Below are 19,328 nucleotides of genomic sequence, written 5' to 3' on the forward strand. Positions count from 1 at the left end.
TAACAAGTGACAAATATGTTTGTTCTACTCACTTGGGTTATGTGTTTTCAGAAGTTACTTTTCCCTTGCCAAAATCCACAGAAAGAAATAACAGAATTGTAAAAAAAAAAAAAAAAAAGTGAAAACAAGAATTGTGACTGACACACCTGAGAAGATGGAGAGAAAAAAGAGAAAATAAAAGGCTAAACAGGAAAAGAAAAAGAACGAAAGAAGAAAAGGCCTCTGAAACCTTTAAATCAAAGTTTTGTGTTGAATTTGTCTTCCTCTTATATAGTATTATCATTTGTGGGATTAAAATGATCTTTTTTACTTCAGTTGTCAATGGCACCCCACTGAATTCTGACTAATGGCGCAACCTACCCTGCACTGGGGGGCAAGTTGTGCCACAAAACCACTTTTTATCTGAAGCTATATTTCTCAAACACTTTATTGAAGATCCAAAAGGGATTGCGCCCAAGAATGCACAACATCCTGAACTATATGAACATATTTTAGTTGGAGGCATTCCTGTGATCCCCTTGCGTAAAAGACACTTTAAGTACGGATAGTGGATCTCGGATAATGAAACAAACGGTGGCGAGCGGTGCGGTTCTAAACAAAACAAACAAAAGAGTTATAGGGACTGCACGGGACTGGGTGCTGAAACAAAACACACCTGGCACAGCTAAAACAAATTTGGCAATCAGTGCTCCTCCCTTGCACCAATTGGTGGCCTGAGCTGGGGACGATGGCCACCAATCAGGGAGGAACACACACAATCCACCACTCAACTGAACAGAAAAAACAAACAAACGGCCAAAAGACATCGTGAGCCGTAACATAATCTGATACAGTAATTAAAAAAAAAAAGTTGATCAATTATTTGACAGCCAGTACTTCATCTGTTTCCAAATAAACATTCATATTGTCTTTGTCTACCTCCAGCCAAACTTCTGCTGCCAGTCCACAGCATTATTTTCTTTGACACTCAAAATTACCCAACATATTATTAGCTTTCAAGACCATGACAAACCATCTCACCTTGATCATTGTAATTTTCGGGCGGGCTTTTGGGGTATTTTGTTTTTTCTAGCGCAGATCAGTAGTGGGAGCTTTATTGCATGATGCACGTCACCAGGCTTTGGTTAAGCTCCGGTATTTGTGGATAATTTGACAGGCAGTACTGGATTGTAGCGAAATGTATCTATTTTTAAAATATTTCTATTAATGCACAAACAGCCGTCAAGAAATAAAATCAGTCACCAAAATGCAACACTGTGTATGAACTCTTTAAATCATGACATAAAAAAGGAATTGTTAGGTCTTTCAGGACAGATTTAAATATTTATCACAAGCAGTGTTGTTAAAAATGCTGTTTATGAGAACCAACAAAAACACCTGCACTCTGTTTACTCTTTCTATTAACCTGTTTTATACCTTTTTAGCGAGAGTTGTTTCATCTTTGCTCTCTTGTCTTTTTTCCTCTTACTTTACTCCCTTTCCTTTCTACCCAAAACAAAAACTGTATCATTTTATCCCGATTTACGCATCACTTCACTTCCACGGGGCCAGTGGAGGGCAAGTGGTTGGAGTGGGGCCCGTGGTCGAGATGCAGCGTCTCCTGTAACGCGGGCACCCAGCAGAGGCAGAGACGTTGCAGCGCGTCCGTGCACGGGTGGGCCGAGTGCAAGGGCCCCCATCAAGAGAGCAGAGAGTGCACCAACCCGTCATGCACTGGTAAGGCGTGCAAAACATTTCATGCCATTACACAAGCGTGCAACTTGTATCATCTACATACAGCATACAGAAGGCTTTGATGCAGCTTCTGACCTGAAGAGGTCGCTTAAAGCAATGGTAGTTGTTACAAAAACGGCCAACAGGTGGCAGAAGAGTATAAGAGGAAAAACCAGGGCCATTTTGCAAAAAGGCTTCCCCCCATTGTTTTAAACATATTTGTGAATAATAATAAAAATTTAGCTATATTCTAATGCTAATTTATGCAAAACGTAAACAGACAGAAATATACTCTAATCTTTCTTTTGTAGGTTCCATGTTTTTACAGCAATAGAACACAATATTCTGTGGGCCTTGCAAAATCAGTCAAAGTTGTGCTGAACTAAAATTGCTCAACTTGGCATTGCAAATCATGCAGTTAGGACTCTGATTGCCATCACTCATTTCAACTCTAGAGCACTTCAAAACAACCATGACTGTTTTCTTAAAATGGAAGCCTGGAACAGCAGATAGAATGAAAACAGCAGAGGCCCCAGAATTGAACCCTGTGGAACACCATATGTGAATTCATATCACACATATTGGTCCGACCCACCGGTTCCTTTTTCTGCTCGACATAGTAATCACTGGTTTGCAACGAGATCTGGGTCAGATGCCAATTTGGCTTGCAAGTCCCTTTCAAGGGGGATCCATTAGGGACAAGAATATTACGGTGTTTTACTAGTCCTAGAATGGGCTCATTGTGTCTTCCATCACAAATCGTATAATTGTAACCTAGAATTTACTCTCTCTACCCACACCACCATGTATGTCCCCTCCTTTCCTTTATACTCAGGCGGGGGTAACTGGAGCAGCTGGAACCCGTGGAATCTCTGCAGCAAGACATGTGACTCTGGTTGGCAGCGGCGCTCCAGGGTGTGCGAGGGCAACGGGGAACAAGGATACCCATGTGAGGGCTCGGCAGAGGAGGTTCGGTCCTGTAATGAAAAGAAGTGCCCTGGTTAGTTGTCTTTTTTTCGAAATTCATTTTTGATGATCTTTTGTGGCTTTTCATGTGCCAAATCATGACATTCGGGAAGCAGGAAATTCATTAGTAACACCATCATTGCCAGGACATAATTGATACTGTGTGATTTTACTCCACTTCCTGCCATGCTTCTTTTCTTCCTTCCCATTCCATGTATGCCATGTTAGGGTGACATGATCATTGTGGCACTTGGTGCATTTTGTGACGTGTTCGCACCACAGCAAACAGCATGCTTAAATAAGCCTACAAACAGAAGCCGCGTGTGTGAAGTGAGTGCGAGCGTATTTTTGTTTTCAAGCCCGAGTGCCACATGGGCTCGCGTTGATTTCCGACAGGCTGCAAGTGATGAAGCTCTTAGTGCAGCCTCACCACACCCCCTTTTGTTTTGAAAGAAAAAAAAACTCTCAAGCCGCTTTTAGGCCAAAAACGAGTATAATTTCTGTTGGCATTTCATGGGGAATATCATATTGTCTTCGCGTCCCCCCTCTTTTCATCTCTCTTCATTTTTTTCTGCCCCCTTGGAACATCTTCAGAGCACTCTGTCGTCTCTTGCATTTGTTTCATCAGGGTTATGAAAGAGGGGAGGTTAAGATGGATTTTTTTTTGAATTTTGTTTTTGTGAAGGCGTCTTTTTGTGGAGTAGTGGTAATCACATATGCCTCACAGTTGGGAGGTTCTGGTGTCCAAATTTTTTTTTTTTACCTTTAAGTGTGAGTGTGAGTTTTTTTTGGGGGGGGGGGGGGTCAAGTGGATTGGCTCCATGTGTCACATATATTGATTATTATGTATCAAGGAGCAACCATTTGGGAAACTCCAGAAATGACATTTGGGAACTCCACCACTGTTGATTGCCCCTTTTTTCTTTCTCACTTTCTCTCTCGCAGCTCCTCACGAGATATGTAAAGACGAGAACCTCCTCACAATGTCGTGGAAGAGAGCTTCGGCTGGAGAAACTGTTTACAACAAGTGTCCAACAAACGCTACTGGTTCGTCAGCCAGCTCATCATCATTCAGACTCACAGTTTGTCAGGGAAATACTAATCACAACATTGTGGAGCCTAAAAGTAGCAATAGATATTTGATCACGTTGTGAAAATATAGTATATGGTGTGCATGTACTCCTGGTCTAATGTAAATGTATGGGAATTGATATTAGTTACAATTTTACGCTTTAGAATGTGAATCATTGCTATTACACATGTATCGAATAAAAAAAAAAACAATAAACTTTTATATCCCTTCCACAGAGAAGAACTGTAAAAATGTCAACTGATATTAGTGCCTGTTTCCTTTTTAGGATCTGCTAGTCGTCGTTGCATACTGGACAATAATGGAGTTGCTTTCTGGGGTCCTCCGAGCTTCGCCAGATGCATCTCAGTTGAATATAGATATTTACACATATCTGTAAGTTCTCTCTATATCTCTATCATCATTTTCGTCAGTCAATGGAAAATTCTGTCTTTTCACTGTCACAATCTGAGAAGGATCATTTTAGCATCATTCGTGCAGTGTCTAATTTTATGACTGCACTCTAACATCAAACATGTATTTTATGAGATTGAGACATCTTTATAAAAAAAAAAAAAAATCACAAAATGGAGCTCTCAAAGTTTACTCGTAGTCGTGTCTTTATTCCAGGCTTTCCAGTATCTATAATTAGCTTTTTTTCCAGGGCTTTGCGCTCACACTTATCAATTAATGAACATAGCTAATGAATGTGTTCATCAGCCAAACTTTCCCTGCTCCGTGAACTTCCACCTTTCCCTCTCCTCGATTATGGCAAAGGAGATTATAAGGGGGTCGGGTTTGGGGTGGGGGGGTGGGGGGTTTAGAGATTGTGAAGTGGAGGACTTGATTGCACTGTTACCTTCTGTTCCAACCTTCCATTAATACCGTGAGTCAATAATTAATTTCCGCTGATTGATGATTATCTTCTGTTCTCTCTCTTTTCCGCTCACTCTGCATTTCACACTTCACGAACGTGCACACAAACACACTAATTCTGCTATGCTTTAGTTATTCCTCGCCGTAGTGACAAGATCCAATTTTTGCCTGAGAGTGCTTCAGGCCAATTTTCCACTTGCCTATTTTAAGCATAGGCAAGATAAATCACCATGTTCATATTTTTCTCCGTTTTTAAGCACCTTGTAAATGTCTGTTGTAGTAAAAAAAAATAATAATAATAATTGCCCGTACCATGCACTTGTTTCGCCCTCACCGTCTGCCTCTTTCTCATCTGAAGTTACGAGAGCATCTTGCGAAGGGTCAGAGGACCCTGGCTGGTGAGGGCATGTCTCAGATCGTAAGAAGTCTCCTGGAGCTCTTGCAGAGGAGGAGCTACTACAGTGGCGACCTTCTCTTTTCCACGGAGATCTTGCGAAATGTGACGGACACCTTCAAAAGAGCAACCTACATCCCAGCTCCTGACGACGTGCAGGTAGGCAACAAGCAAAACCGTTCAGTGGAGAAGCCCGAGAAACTAAACAGAGTAATGTTCTCTCATACTTCCATTTCAATATCCGCTCTTTGTTTTTGCTTTTAGAAATTCTTCCAGATAATCAGTTATATGTTGGACATGGAAAACCTTGAGAAGTGGGAAGATGTACATCAGGTAAAGCTTGCATATTGCTCGTGTGCGCGGTAGCCTAAGATCTCGCTGAAGAATGCATGCAGACTTTAACATGAATTGTAATGAATGCATTTTTTAGTTTGACCCCAATGTATTTATAATTCAATCTGGACATCAGAAATACATTACAAACATGGTATTTTACCAAATGTGGATACTACTTAATGCACTTTTCATTCTTCTAGCTAGGCATAGGCCGACCAGTAATGAGCTCTTCTTTTCTATTTTTGAGGGTACTTCAAAGCAGGGCACAAAATGCACTCCAAAAAAATGGTATTCAATTTAATTTCATCGAGTGGTTGCACGAAATAAAATCATATGGCTCCAGATAAAAAAATTTTTAAAGTAAACTATTCGTCTACTTAAAATATGTTTTCTGTGTCCAGATGATTTTATTGTACGCAATCACATGATATTCAGTTTGGGCTGAAAAAAATGATGTGTTGAATTTACTCAAATGTATTTTTATCAGGTGGTTGCTCACAATAAAGTAATCTGGAAACAATAATATTTTAAGTAGATGCATAGTTTACTTTAAAAAAAAAAAGGTTCTGGAACCAGATGGTTGTATTTTTTGTCACCAGTCAATGGAATAAAATTGAGTACCAGTTTTTAGAGTGTGATAAGCTGCTTGCAGCGAACAGAGAGGGGAGGGGTGGACACTTACGCACAGAGGAGGAAGGAAGGGAGCAAGACGAGAGACTGTGCAACCACGCATTGTTCATTGTGCAGCGGGTATTAGTTAGCCCCAATGACAAAATAAGTGGCATGGGTCTGCTCTAAAAATAGCTCACCAATGATGGGACACCCTGACTTACTAAAAAGAATTAAAACAGAATTTATTTAAACTTAACATGGTACACGTTTTTTTTGTACCAAATATTCTATATTTTGTTTCAAAAATGTTCTGAAAAAGGACATTTTATAGATGTAATTACCGTGATGCAGCAATATATTTGCTCACGGTTAACATTAAGTCAGAATCGGCCCATACCATACCAGTACAGCTTTGTAATGCGAGCCTAATATTTACCTGCATTTCCAATGAATTTCCTTCATTTGCAGGTCGCCCCTGGTGCTGCGTTGTTGATGAGAATTTTAGAAGATTTCATTCATCTCATTGGCGAAGCCCAGAAGGCTTTCCAGAGTTTTTTGGTGATTACCAACAACCTTAGTAAGTATTGCGTAACTATTCACATGAGAAAGTGAGGTTACCTCGGTTTCATATAATGTTTGGCTTTATTCTTGCCATCTCATTAACGGGGGCCACATCTGCGTTTTTCACACAGTGGTAAGTTTTAAGTAATGTCGTCTTTTGTTTGCACAGTGATAACCATCCAGCGAGAGCCCGTGTCAGCAGTTTCCAGTGATATTAACTTCCCCATGAAGGGCCGGAGGGGAATGAAGGACTGGGCCAGAACAGCAGAGGACAAGCTCTACATCCCCAAGGAGGTCTTTACTGTACCAAATGAAGGTAGCGAGACGCAACAACAATTACTGTATAAAAAGTTTGAGGCTGGGTACATTGACTCAACTCCATTTTATTTATACAGCACTTTAAGAACAACCAGAGCAGAAATAAAATACTGTACATGATCGTGACCAGCTTTTTTTCCACAACATAAGGATTTTATATGTCAGCAAGTTCTGTCATATTTCTTCTTTCTTTACATGCCTGCTCTCTAAAACTGCGGATTTCACATCCAGCAGAAGTCTCGTAACAGTGAGACTTCAAGACAAAGCTCGAGAACACAAATTGGATCAGATTCAGCTATTATCGGCACAATTTGGGGAACTGTTATCACACCACACGACACCCCTCTTCAGTCAATGTTTAGTTGGCCAAGAAGTGTTTCCCATGCAGTGAAAATGTATCTTGTTTCAAATGTGTTTCATGGAAGCAGACAGACAGCTTTTGATGGGTCTGTGAAGGCTCTTCTGAGGAGGTTGCAGATAAAATTGAGCACCGTTTGGGCCTTATTTTTTACCTCTACGAAATTTGGGCCGCTAATTAGCGAACCGCCAGGCTTCCCATTTGTTTGTTTTTTTCCCCCCGTATTTCTCGAACGGGTTGTGACTGTGTTTTTAAATACTTGTCCTATAAATCTGATCTGATTTGTATTTGCAAAATAAAAAATAAATAATCTACTGTTTTTTCACATGGTTTTAGAATAAACCCTCGTATTCTATGTTAGTAGCGTCAAACAGGTAGACAAGAATCGACAGATGCAGGCCAATACAAAAAAAAAAGGCGAAGGTTACCTCTCACAGGAAATTACACTGTCTGACTTCCTGTCTCGCGCTGCTGCCTAAATTACAGTTCTGAGAAACTAAAGGCCGAAAGAACAGAGCTGTCTGAGCCCTTTGACATTTTCTGATGACAGTGACCCTTTTGACTGGTGCTCGCAACATCCTCTATTTTGACCTCGGAGGACCTCGCCACCTGCTTTACAGGCTGGTGACTGCAATTGTGAAATATACGGTTGTTGTTTTGGTTACATTAATGCATTAAGCTGACGAGTTGAAGCGTAAAATCCGACAAGTGGCATTTAGCCAAAAATAGAGGCTAGAGTTTTAACCTGGAAACCTGAAACAAATAAATCACCCCCCCCCCCCAAAATCCAGATGCCTGCTTTTGTGTTTGAACGCTTCGTTTGAATTAACCGACAAGCCAATCGAGTGTTTGTAAAAGCTAGATAAATTGACTCAAGCAGTACAAGAGTAAACTACCAACCTTGTCAAGCAGCCAGAGTAAAAGCAGCCATTCCTTCAAGAGAAGCCTTATGTGCTTCTCCTAGCCCTTCTTTTAAAGAGACATCTTCACTCGCTTGATCCATCCTTGCTATGGCAGCATCCAAGCTAATCTCCTCGAGGGCTACTATTGTTTTCAAGCTAGCAGTCACTTATGGTTTTTAAGACTTCTGGAAAAAAACTAAAAATACTGTCGCTGCCGACTGTCGCCTCTAAGGACCGTGCTTGGTCCAGTCTTTTTTTTCTTCTTTTTTTTCCCACTAGCCATTATTGTGGAAGCTTGGCAATGAATTTATGAGATCACATATAAATGGAGTTTAACCGTCTTAAAATAATGTACAAAGCCCATTATGCAATCTTACCAATTAACTCTGCAAATCAAATTTAAAAAAGGGGAAAGTGAGTACAAATTAAGAGGAACAGATATTTTTCCAAACCTTAATACAGAAAACAATCTGGATTCTAAAACTAAATCATCTCAGTCCATTTGTATTTTTAAAAAAATGTATAAAAGAACAATTACTGGAAAACAATATTTTGCACCAGATCACTCGATTGAATTATTTTGTTTAATTGTTACTCTAATAGCTTCTTGACTGTTTGCTGTCATTTAGTTTGTGTTGACCTTTTTCCTTTCTTTATTCTTTTGTGTGTTGATTAGTGGCAGATATCATAAGATTTTCTTCTTTCTTTCCACTTTCATTTATTTTTCTTTTAAAGAATGAAATAAATATTTTTAATTGAATTTCAATTGAATGTTTAGGTTTTATTTATTTAGTGAGTTAGGGTGTGTTACAATGTTTGATTTAGGTCATTTAGTAAATTATAGTATCTAATACAGCCTTCATGACTTTTGATGCTGCCAGTTTGGGTACTTGGTCTCTCCCCATTGACAGGTCATAAGTTGAGGTCTTCACGGATGCAATCAGTTTAGTTTGCTTCATTTAACTCCTAATGAACACCTGACGATGGACAGCTAGAACATGCTCATAAAAGCCTACAGACCGCTTGGCGCACATTATACAGCCTATTGATAGATTCATAAATCGCCTCACTGAGAAGAAGCTTGGATTGTTGTTTAACTCGTCCCCACATGTGGTCAAACGTGGGTTTTTATTTAGTATTCCAGGTAGATTCAAGCTTAGAATCAGCCACATTGCCTATTTAAAGGGTGAGAAGTGGTCTTTGTGTTGTTTGGTATCATTTTGTGTAAAATACTTCACTGAATATGGACCTGGGAAAATGGAATCACACATAATGTAGAGCTTTATAAGCGCCGAGTGGCTGTATCAAACGTTTCTGGATATTGTTACAAGAGAAAAAACTGATGAGGCCGATCACTTCCAAATTAGAGGTGAACTCCTCCAAGTACACTCACAAATCAAAAAGGGGATAAATGAAAAAACGATGGCGGAAGACTTTGCCGTTGAAAGCAAATCATACGAGGCAGCTGATGCAGGTGGTTCACGAGGCGTCGGCCAAAATACCGATCAACGGGTGTTGAAGTTGAATGCGAGATAGAGAAATTTCTCAAATTGCGGTAGCTTAACACAATGCCTTGCGACCGACAGAATTAACTTGGTGATATAATATCGAGGATATGAGGGAGCGACAGCTAAATTATGGCCAATTTCCGGAATTAGTTTGATCCAGCCGAGTTTTACGTAACCGCGCCTTGCTGTGTGACAATCTGGGGCATCTTTCATCTGATACCGGGAGACGACTTTTGTCAATCAATTCTGATTCCATTATTGTTTGAGTCAAAGCTCATTAAATGTGATCCTTCTGGCTCAGTTGGGTAACATATTCCTCGGTTCTTTTATTTAGAACCTTGGTGAGAGTGAGCGAAAATAGATTTCTTTCATAACCTTTGAATGTTTCAGTCTAATACAAAACTACTTAAGGTGATCTGAACCAATGTTTTCCAATTAACATGCGTTTCGAAAGTATTTTCATGAACCAATCTCTAATGAAACCGTGTCGTTGAGTCACTGCTTTGATGTAATGTCGGCATTTGGGAGGATGATCTCTTTTTGTGAGACTCTTTTTTTTTTTTTTTTTATATATATATATATATATATATAAAGAGCTCAGTATTGTTCATTCGGAAATGTCATCATCATTGCTCTTTATTTTTTATTTTTTTTATTTTTTATTTTATTTATTTTTTTGTGTGTGGGTGAGCATGTGTATGTGCGTGCGTGCATTTGTTAGCTCACCAAAAACCTATTAGAAAAAATCTCATACCGTTCACCTAAACCGAACACCGCCGTCAGGAGACCCGAGGGTCTTAACATTAAACAGTAGCTACTGAAATTGGTAGGAAATTGTCATATTTTAGAGCTTCACGCATAAACATCTTTTTTTCCACATCTCCCATGGCGAACGATACTAACACACAAATACCACCCTCCTCACCTCTCAGGTGATACTTTTCCATTATTTCCAGAAGCGCAAATGAGGGAAGGCATCCAAGCGTGTGAACTTTTACTTATCTAGTATGCTTCTTTCGCTCCCCCCCGTTCCTCACACTAGAGACAAAATGACATTTACAGAAGAACACAACTTGTCCTTGGTAGGGGCATATTTTTTTTCGTGATATAACACAGAAGGGATTGTTGTAAGGCAAGAGACTTTGATGGATGAAAGAGCTTGAAAGTGGAAATAACAAGTGAGACGTGCTAGCATAAGGACGACGACAGGACAACAAACCTTGACTTTCAATAAGTGCCATTGAGGGGCCAGTTGGAATTGAAATATATTTGTTGTCCGGTGTTTATGTTGGTTGATTTCTCCGGGCATTTAATACTCATCACTACAACTTACCTTGTATCACAAAATTATACTTTCAAATACTTCCTGTACATTTTAGGGCATGGCTACCAAATACTTTTTTGTACGTCTGGGGGTGCTACATGTTTCTCTCAATTTTCATAGACCTGAACCCTTAAAATTGTTGGTTCAAAAAGTGGACCCAGATTTTGTACAGAACAACCCAAAGCTGGGTCCAATGCACCCAATCGAGTGGGTCAGTTTTTGGCCCAGATTGGGTTGTTTTTGATCCAGCAGTTTTATGGGGTATAGTGCCATTAACACTCTGTATTGGGCACTGCAGACTAACTTTTTTTGTACTTGCTATGACAATTTCAAAATATATATATTTTCCCCCCCTCAGGCCCGTTGTGTATGCCAAACTTAATACGTTTTTGTCCATGTTTAGGCCCTCAAAATTGTGAAACATTATGTCTAATAATAATAATAATAATAATAATTTCTACAGAAACATTAGAGACATTCAGCAATTGCTGCTCAGGCCTTAATAATGCAAATAAAAACGTGACAGATTTTTTGCTCTTTTATGCGCACTTGCCGAATATAATTCATATGAAATGCACTTGGCCCACACAATTGCAGAGCAAAGTGGATCAATATATTGAAAAAGCAGATGAATGCTTCTGACGATTTCCATATTTTTGGCTAATAGGCTGCTAAACTTTGTGTGTTGCAGAGGCGGAGACCGATTCTGAGTCAACAATGTATTATGTCATCGGAGCCATCTTGTACAGGACATTGGGCAATATTTTACCAGCACCAATGTGAGTGGAGCTCATTAGATTCACTGTTCAAAAGTAATTCACATCTTGCAAGCAAGCTACTCTATACATTATTTTTTTCTTACTTCCATTCTGAACTTTTTCTTTTTCTTGTATGCAACTTTTCTTTTTTAAAAACTTTTCATCGTGCTGCACTCGCCTTGTATTTCAAAATACCTTTTCTATTTCTGTGCCCTTTCTTCTGTTTTTTCTTCCCTATCTAATTCCGTGCACCAATTTCTCATCCGTCTTTCCTCGTATATTGTCTCTGCTGCTTATCTTCTCTCCTTGTGCCTGCATAGTTACCAGACAAATGTTTGAGATCCGCAAATATTGCATTTCCCCCGATGCTTCTGTTTTTTTATCTCAGTGTATAAATGTACAGTCAAGTTTTGAATGGATTTGTGTCCTAATGTGTCCTAAATCTTGCACGGAACCTTCATCTGGAGAAAACAAATATATCAGCTGGTTGTCTTCGTGAGATATTGTGTTTTTGTAGGTATGGGTTATTTGTATTCAGGTCAGTCCAGGATCAGTGACAAACCATTTATCTATTGAACATTATGTCCAAGGATCTCTTTACACCTACTCTGTTGTACTTGCAATAGCTTTTCATTCTCTGCCACGTACTGAGTGCTGATATGTTTTGTATATATCTATCTCTAAATTTGCAATTTAAAATGATCTTTTGTAGACAACCTGCGGTGCTCAACTCCAAGATCCTGACGGTGACAATTCGGCCGGAGTTGCAACCCAGCGATCCTGTGGTGGTGGTGGAGCTTGCTACTCTTTTCAATGTAAGTAACAACTCCAACTCAACAAAAAACCAAAGTATCCTGTTACAACTGAGAGTGAGGCTAAAAAAAAATACATACACATATTTTTAATACTCTACGCCAACTTTGAGTTCATGGGAAGAAGAAAACGCTGCATGCTATAAAGTGCCATCGTGCTCACTGTAAGGCCTGAATAAAAGTGGACCTTTTTGACTTTCTTATATTGCACAGTCCCTTGGTACCTATTCCGTTTATATTGCATTGAAATATGTTATTATAAAGGACTCACCACTGGGCTTTTTAGTGGGCACGACTACACACTGGCAACCTCAATAAGGTGTAAGTTCCATTAGGCCGTGCTTGGGTGGAAAGCTGGGCACAGAATCCAAATAAACAAATAATAAAATTGGGAATTATTAATAGAATATGCAGTCTGCTCAGCATAGACACACATACGGATTTTTGCATAGTCAGCCAGGACCTCCTTGACATTTCATCTCTGAATAGACTTCATCATTCATAGGCCTTAAGATATCCAGCATTGTTGTATTATTGTTAACTCATTTACTCCCAGCCATTTACACTGAAGTAACCCCATTCGTTCCCGGCTGTTTTAATGGATTTTGACAGATTTTGCAAGGCCTACAGAATATTGTATTATATTGCTTCAAAAACATGGAACCTAATAAAAGAAAGACAGGAGTCTCTTCTTTAATCAGGAAAAAAGTATATTTCTATCTGTACAAGAAGTACTTTTTAAATCCGTGTATCATTCGTTCAGTCATTTTTCCAAGCAAAATGGGAAGTACACGCCTGTACAAGCCGTTGAAGCCACAGGGCGGCCATCTTACCCCTCTCATCTCGCAAGCAGACTATTGTATATGCATACAGATTAGATATATTCAAGTCGTAGGCTCTTAGTAAAGGGGCGGGGATGAGGGGGGTTGGTGGGGTGGTCACTATTTTTTAACGTGGACGCTATGTGCTGCTTTGAAGACCCCCTTTTTCTTTTATTGCTCAGTTACTTAGACCCCAATATAAGATTTGGCAGAGGCATCATTTGTTGAATTACAGGTATAATACTTTAATAAAAAATATACAAGTTTCCTCCTGTAAACTTCATTAACTCATTCACTCCCAGCCATTTTCACGGAAGCAACCCCCCTTTCTCCCTGCTGTTTAACCACATTTTGACTTATTTTGCAAGGCCCACAGAATATTGTGTTATATTGCTATAAAAACAGGGAACTTACCAAAATAAAGAATAGAGTCTCTTCTTTGATCAGGAAAAAAGTATATTCCTATCCGTTTTTCAGCAATTAGCATTAGAGTAAGAGTAGAGTAAGTGTCATCATTATTTACAAATCTGTTTTAAACTGTAGGGGAAAGAGCTTTTTGCAACATGGCCCTGGTTGTTGCCACCTGTTGACCGTTTTTGTAATAACTACCATTGCTTCAAACATTCTCTTCAGTTCAGAGGCTGCATCAAAGCTTTCTGTATGCTCTAGTATTAAAAAACAAAACAAAACAAAAAAAACGTATAAATACGTTTTTGGGAGCGAATGAGTTAAAGGTTACCGTTTTCAAAATGCCTAGGCTAGCTCGCCAAAACAAATCATCTTTAACCCAAAAAAACCCAACAGCTATGTTTTGTTTGATGATATCAGGGAAGGTCTTTATCTCCCATCATGCTTCTCAAATGTTTTGATCAAATTTGATTGTGTTGTCTCATAATATGCTATACAGTCCTCCTACTTGGGATGGACTTCACAGCAGATCACAGCTATTCTATTGGCGTGCTTCCACTATCAAAAAAAAGGGAATGCAGCTCAGTTGTATTACATTGGTGGTAACCTTGGCCAAAAGCAGAAAACAGCCAGCTGCCGAAGCTGTGCCCAGAGAGCAGCTGCCCCAGGCTTCATTCTCAAAGGAGAGGCCATGTCCTTTCTAAAAGGTGATCTTATTACGGTCAGATCAGCCGCCAGTTCCCCTTCTACCAAAAAGTGTGGATGTGTTTTAAATGGTAAGTAAGAAGCGGGAGGTCAGAAATCAGAGCGTCCTGAGAGTGAACCCCTCGACGATGCCAAATGTTATACCCCTCACCTCTTCCTCTTCCCATTCTTCATCCTGCCTTCCTGTCGGGCTCCCCCAGCTCACCAGCCAGGTTAAGTAATTGAACTTTAATCTAGTTTGCTTTCATCAAAATGCATCCTCCAAGTAGAAAGCTTTACTGGCTCCCCCATCCGGTCCTTGCGCAGCTCATCTGATTAGCGTAAGATATTCTTCATCAATATTCAGGCAGACAGCAAACCTCATGTGGTTGTAAAAAATACGACTTGAATGATTTGCTTTTCAAAGCTGAAGAAAATAGCTGCTAAGGTGGAGCATCGTGCAGCTGTTTGAATCAAGTAACCGCTACTATTTTTTTTTTTGGAGGGACGTCAAGCAAGCAGATGCGACAAATCTGCATTGTGGGAGGATGCTGTTGTCACTCTGGCCGTAATGCACATCCAGGCATGATGTGCTCTGATTGATGGCTGAATACTAACACGCATCTCTGCTCTCCGATACACACCGCGCGATGTCTGATGTCGGTGGTGGCAGTTTGCATGCGAGCCAGAGCGTTGTCATCCATCAATCTGGGTCGCCGAGCCGCTCATAAATCTTGCATCATTCTGTCTTGACGAGTCCAGCCTGTGTCGAGGCCCCCTGGATTCTCTCTTGTTCATGGAAGATTAGTTGTGAACTTTTTCCAAAGGAAGGCGAGGTGATTTGGCGGCTTGTTAACTCTTCAGAGGCAGACTTGAATGTGCTGCTTTTGCTCACATATAACAGTGTTGGTATTCAGGAAATATTCCGCAAGTATCTGGGTGGGGTTTAAATCAGGTATGGGATCTTATTTTAGAAGTTGTAAATATGTGCGGTACAAATTTGTTAACCGAAACAGAAAAACAAATGACGGCACACAACTGTTGGGAGGGTTGTGCAATTAAAGAAAAACGTATTTGAATCTGTAAAAATAAAAAAAATCAGTGTATTACTCGGTCAGTCGTTTTTCCAAACAAAACGGGAACTAAACAAACAAAAAAAAAAGACTTGTTTTCTCAATATTCGTATTAAAAAAAAACGGAGAACGACTGGTTTTCCCATTTCTGATTTTGTGCACAAATGGAAAATGGGCAAAACGGACGACGGGCGATTTGGACTTTCATCCAGTTTGCATATTTTCACTTGACGCAAGTTGCGTGACCCGGGAGCAATTATTATAAAACATTTTTAATACGACTCGTGGTTGTGCACTGATCTGTATATATTACTGGATAGCTGATAGGCCAGGGCTTTTGAAGCCATGAGGCTGCCATATTACCACTCCCAAAAAACATTTCTCGGCATACGATCCTTTACATGATTTACAGTATCGAAATTGTAGAACCTTTTGAGACAGTTTTTAGTAGAAATGGCCTGATTTAAAATGTTTTAAATTTGTTAAACATAAACAAGAGGACTTCAGACATTTTACAACTTGCCTTAAATACATGTATAAATGATATGCTTAACTGCGGCTTGCACGGGCGTGCACTGCCCAGTTTGCTTGGAAATATGACTGAACAAATGATACACGGATTTAAAAAGCACTTCTTGTATTACATTTGCATCTGGTTCCTGTTTTGTTTTCCAAATCCATTTTCTCCCACACAGTTTCACTTTTTCTATCAGTAGTTGCTTTTTCTAACTGTAACTATTTTCTCTATTGTGCCCTCCCATCGTCTCTCATTCCCTTCTCTGAGTGTGTTTACATCTCTCCATCATCCACACTGCATCGGTCTTTATCCTCAGGCAGCAAACTTCAACCACTGCAATGGCGCTAACCGATTATCTTCCCCCCTCTTGTCTTGCAGGGCACATCCGACGCTCAGTGTGTCGTGTGGGACTACGGCAACCCGTGAGTTACCCTGAATGATTTTTAATGCTTCCTCAGTGTGCGTACGCCGCAGCGCCGAGTCGATGCTTATCTTGTTTCGCGCTGGTGTCCAGTCACATTCGTTTTATTAATGAACCGAGACCAGTCTAACGATGTTCCCTGCATTTCCTGTTAGTGTTAATTAAATGACCCAGTGAAAGCAAACACCATCCCTCCCCGTGAAGAGTTCAAAAGTATCTCGGTTCCGATTGCCTCAGTGGACCAGTGTTTTATTTGCGGTTACGCTCGCATTTACTTGGGAACCTATTCATGTCGTATTTTGTCTTTCATTGTGGATGGTCGGTTTGACTTCAACAATGCAGTCCTTTACCATCAATATCTAGACTGTGGTATGTGGGCCAGTTGTTACAACCCACTGCTCTAAATGTGAACCAGCACGATCAATTCTGCAGTTTTTGCCATTTAAAAATTCAGTCACTGTCCGTTTGTGGTCAGGTCACTCTTTTATTTTTACTCTCACAAATCGTATGTTTCTGCCACTAAAATAGTTACCGTTTAGACCCTCATTCATTCATATACAATGATGCATTCATCTTAATGCATTCCCGCCCCCAGGTTTCAGTCAGCGTTGACCTTCTCCGTAGCTGAAATGATTCGCGCTTGTTCTGAGCCTCGCTGTCCGTTCTTGACAAAAGGAAAAAGCAGGGATTTGTTCATCAGATCGCAAAGTCTTCACAAGATGACATTTATGTTGTAGTGGGCTTTCCACGCTCCATTATTTCACAAAGACTTGAGAAGACAATTCATTCAGATGCAATTCAGTTTCAGCTGATAAAGGGCGTACATTTTGGTGAAGCACTGATTGGTAGGTACGCTTTCATCTTATCTTGAGCCCAAGGAAATAGAATAAGGTTTTAATTTGTCATGCTGACAGACATCAATTGGCCCGTTTTTGTAGCAAGAAGGCAGACAACATAACAACTCCGATAAGCTCCACTTCCTTTTAAGACCGTATTTGTTTTTCTAGTTTTAATGTACTCTTCAGTGACCGAAGGACACGTTGAGGATAAGCGACGGACGCAATTCCACCCGACGAGCCTTCACCGTGTCACAGCTGCAGTCAAATTACATTTGCAGATATTATGAGATCAGACTCAAACAGAATATAAAGTGGAAAGGTAGTGCCAATGTCCATCAGCCAAACATGCTCAAACAAGGCAGTGTAGTTAAGCATCCAAATGTGTTTGCCAGGACTGACAGAATATGTTTGCAGAAAAGAGAGTATAAACCAACTGGCCACAATCTTACGACCACGTGCATACGATAATGTCACTTTGTATATCTTTGCATGATTATGATTTTGAACACCGATCACAACAAGACAATATGCATGGGAATACATTGATGTCATTGACTGCACAAAGACTCTCCACGCTTTGCTTTGCTTTGTTTTGCAGCCACAGGTGCAAATGAAATTATAAATAGAGTTACGTAATATTGTAAAGCACAATACAGAGACATGTTTGGTTTTGTTGTGAAGGCTTACCATGGCATTTTTAAATGGCTGAAAGGTGAACAAAGGAAAATGAACATAACGTATATTTTAATCTTGAAATCTGTAATGGCTGCTTTAATTTAATTAATTGGCATTTGTTCGTCATTTTGATTCTAGTTTGCTAATCGTTTGTAGTATTCATAGTTCAAATTGTTATTTATGCGTGTGTTTATGTATTTATTTTTGCCCCGAACGTGCCCATATGTCTGAACCATCTGCTTTCTTCGTGCTCACATTCCTTCCCCCGTTCTCCCTAATTTGCCTCTCTGCAACCGACACTCAATCTTTGCTCACTTTTCTTAATTGTTTCAGTTTAAAACAAGCAGATTAGTCCGTTGTTGGTGTGCACCTGACACGTTTTTTTTTAAAACACAACTATATTTAATTTGACATTGCAATACTTAAGAATTCAGTGAATGTAAATGCATGTTGCAAATGCTGACATCTCGACTGTACATGTTGCTTATCTTTATATTCCAGTTATGCGTCATCCAGTATTTCATTACACATGCTGCATGCATCCCATTTCTAGCAAGTATCCAAGTAACATGCTGTCAGACCAATGACAACGCCAGAATTGCAGCTTGTCACGGGCAGCTATGCAATCTCATTGCAAAGTTTGCTTTAAATAGGGGCCATTAGTTAGAGATAAATGTAATGCACACTGCGGATGAATGAACGGATGACATTCAGCATGTGATAGGTCAGGGGTCATTAAATCCTATTTCTAATCTGCAGTATTTTTCAGTTTGATCTGGGATCAGCTGTTAAAGACCCGCAGAGCGAGCTCTGCCCCCACCGTCTGTCACTGCCATGGAGAAATAATGACCTGTGCAGCACAACTAGTGGCAATTTCCTCACTATGGCATGGTTGACCACAGGCATGCTGCTTCCCTCAGTAATAGTCTGCAGAAATGAGGGGGACAAATATGTATGGTTTATGTTTGTTGAACGAAATAGCATTTTTCGACAAAAAACAACAACAACATAGAGACCAAATAACTCAAAATAATGTTGGTGCAAATGCTTTTAAATGTATGGCAGTGTTGCATTGGTAGCCCGCTCATTCTATTAAGTGTTTCCATTTGCTAGGTCGTACCGATTTTTTTAAAATGCCTAAAATTTGTAAAACTTAATTCCGTTCATCCATTTTTGATATAATAAGCAGCATTAATGCATAGTTGCCTTATTTTGCTCCCCCTGCAGTTGTGATGTGCAATTTACCTTTCCTGTAGTCAGTATAAGTCACAATTTTAAACTTGCTTGACACCACAATGGATCAATCAAAGAAAATATTATTGGATCATTTAGTATGCAATAAAGTTTGTATGAAGCTAAACATTCATTTTAGCCCTGCCACTA

General features: G+C 39.8%; 1 protein-coding gene across 23 annotated transcripts in view; it reads left to right on the forward strand.

Moving 5' to 3' along the window:
- adgrb2 (adhesion G protein-coupled receptor B2) overlaps positions 1–19,328 on the forward strand; it is a 162,858-nt gene that overhangs the window by 90,116 nt on the left and 53,414 nt on the right. For all 23 annotated transcript variants that reach the window (XR_015091470.1, XR_015091472.1, XM_086063573.1 and 20 more), the window contains 11 exons: positions 1,552–1,716; positions 2,549–2,713; positions 3,625–3,726; positions 4,038–4,144; positions 4,983–5,177; positions 5,283–5,351; positions 6,435–6,543; positions 6,697–6,843; positions 11,629–11,716; positions 12,408–12,510; positions 16,389–16,432. Coding sequence is in view for 21 of the 23 variants with exons in the window: in XM_086063573.1 (XP_085919699.1) it covers positions 1,552–1,716; positions 2,549–2,713; positions 3,625–3,726; positions 4,038–4,144; positions 4,983–5,177; positions 5,283–5,351; positions 6,435–6,543; positions 6,697–6,843; positions 11,629–11,716; positions 12,408–12,510; positions 16,389–16,432 (1,294 nt within the window). In the remaining 2 variants the exon portion in view is untranslated. The remainder of the gene's footprint in view (positions 1–1,551; positions 1,717–2,548; positions 2,714–3,624; positions 3,727–4,037; positions 4,145–4,982; positions 5,178–5,282; positions 5,352–6,434; positions 6,544–6,696; positions 6,844–11,628; positions 11,717–12,407; positions 12,511–16,388; positions 16,433–19,328) is intronic.

Source organism: Leptonotus elevatus, chromosome 19, assembly GCF_054856555.1.
Source record: "Leptonotus elevatus isolate MCC_2025b chromosome 19, RoL_Lele_1.0, whole genome shotgun sequence".
Classification (NCBI taxonomy): domain Eukaryota; kingdom Metazoa; phylum Chordata; class Actinopteri; order Syngnathiformes; family Syngnathidae; genus Leptonotus; species Leptonotus elevatus.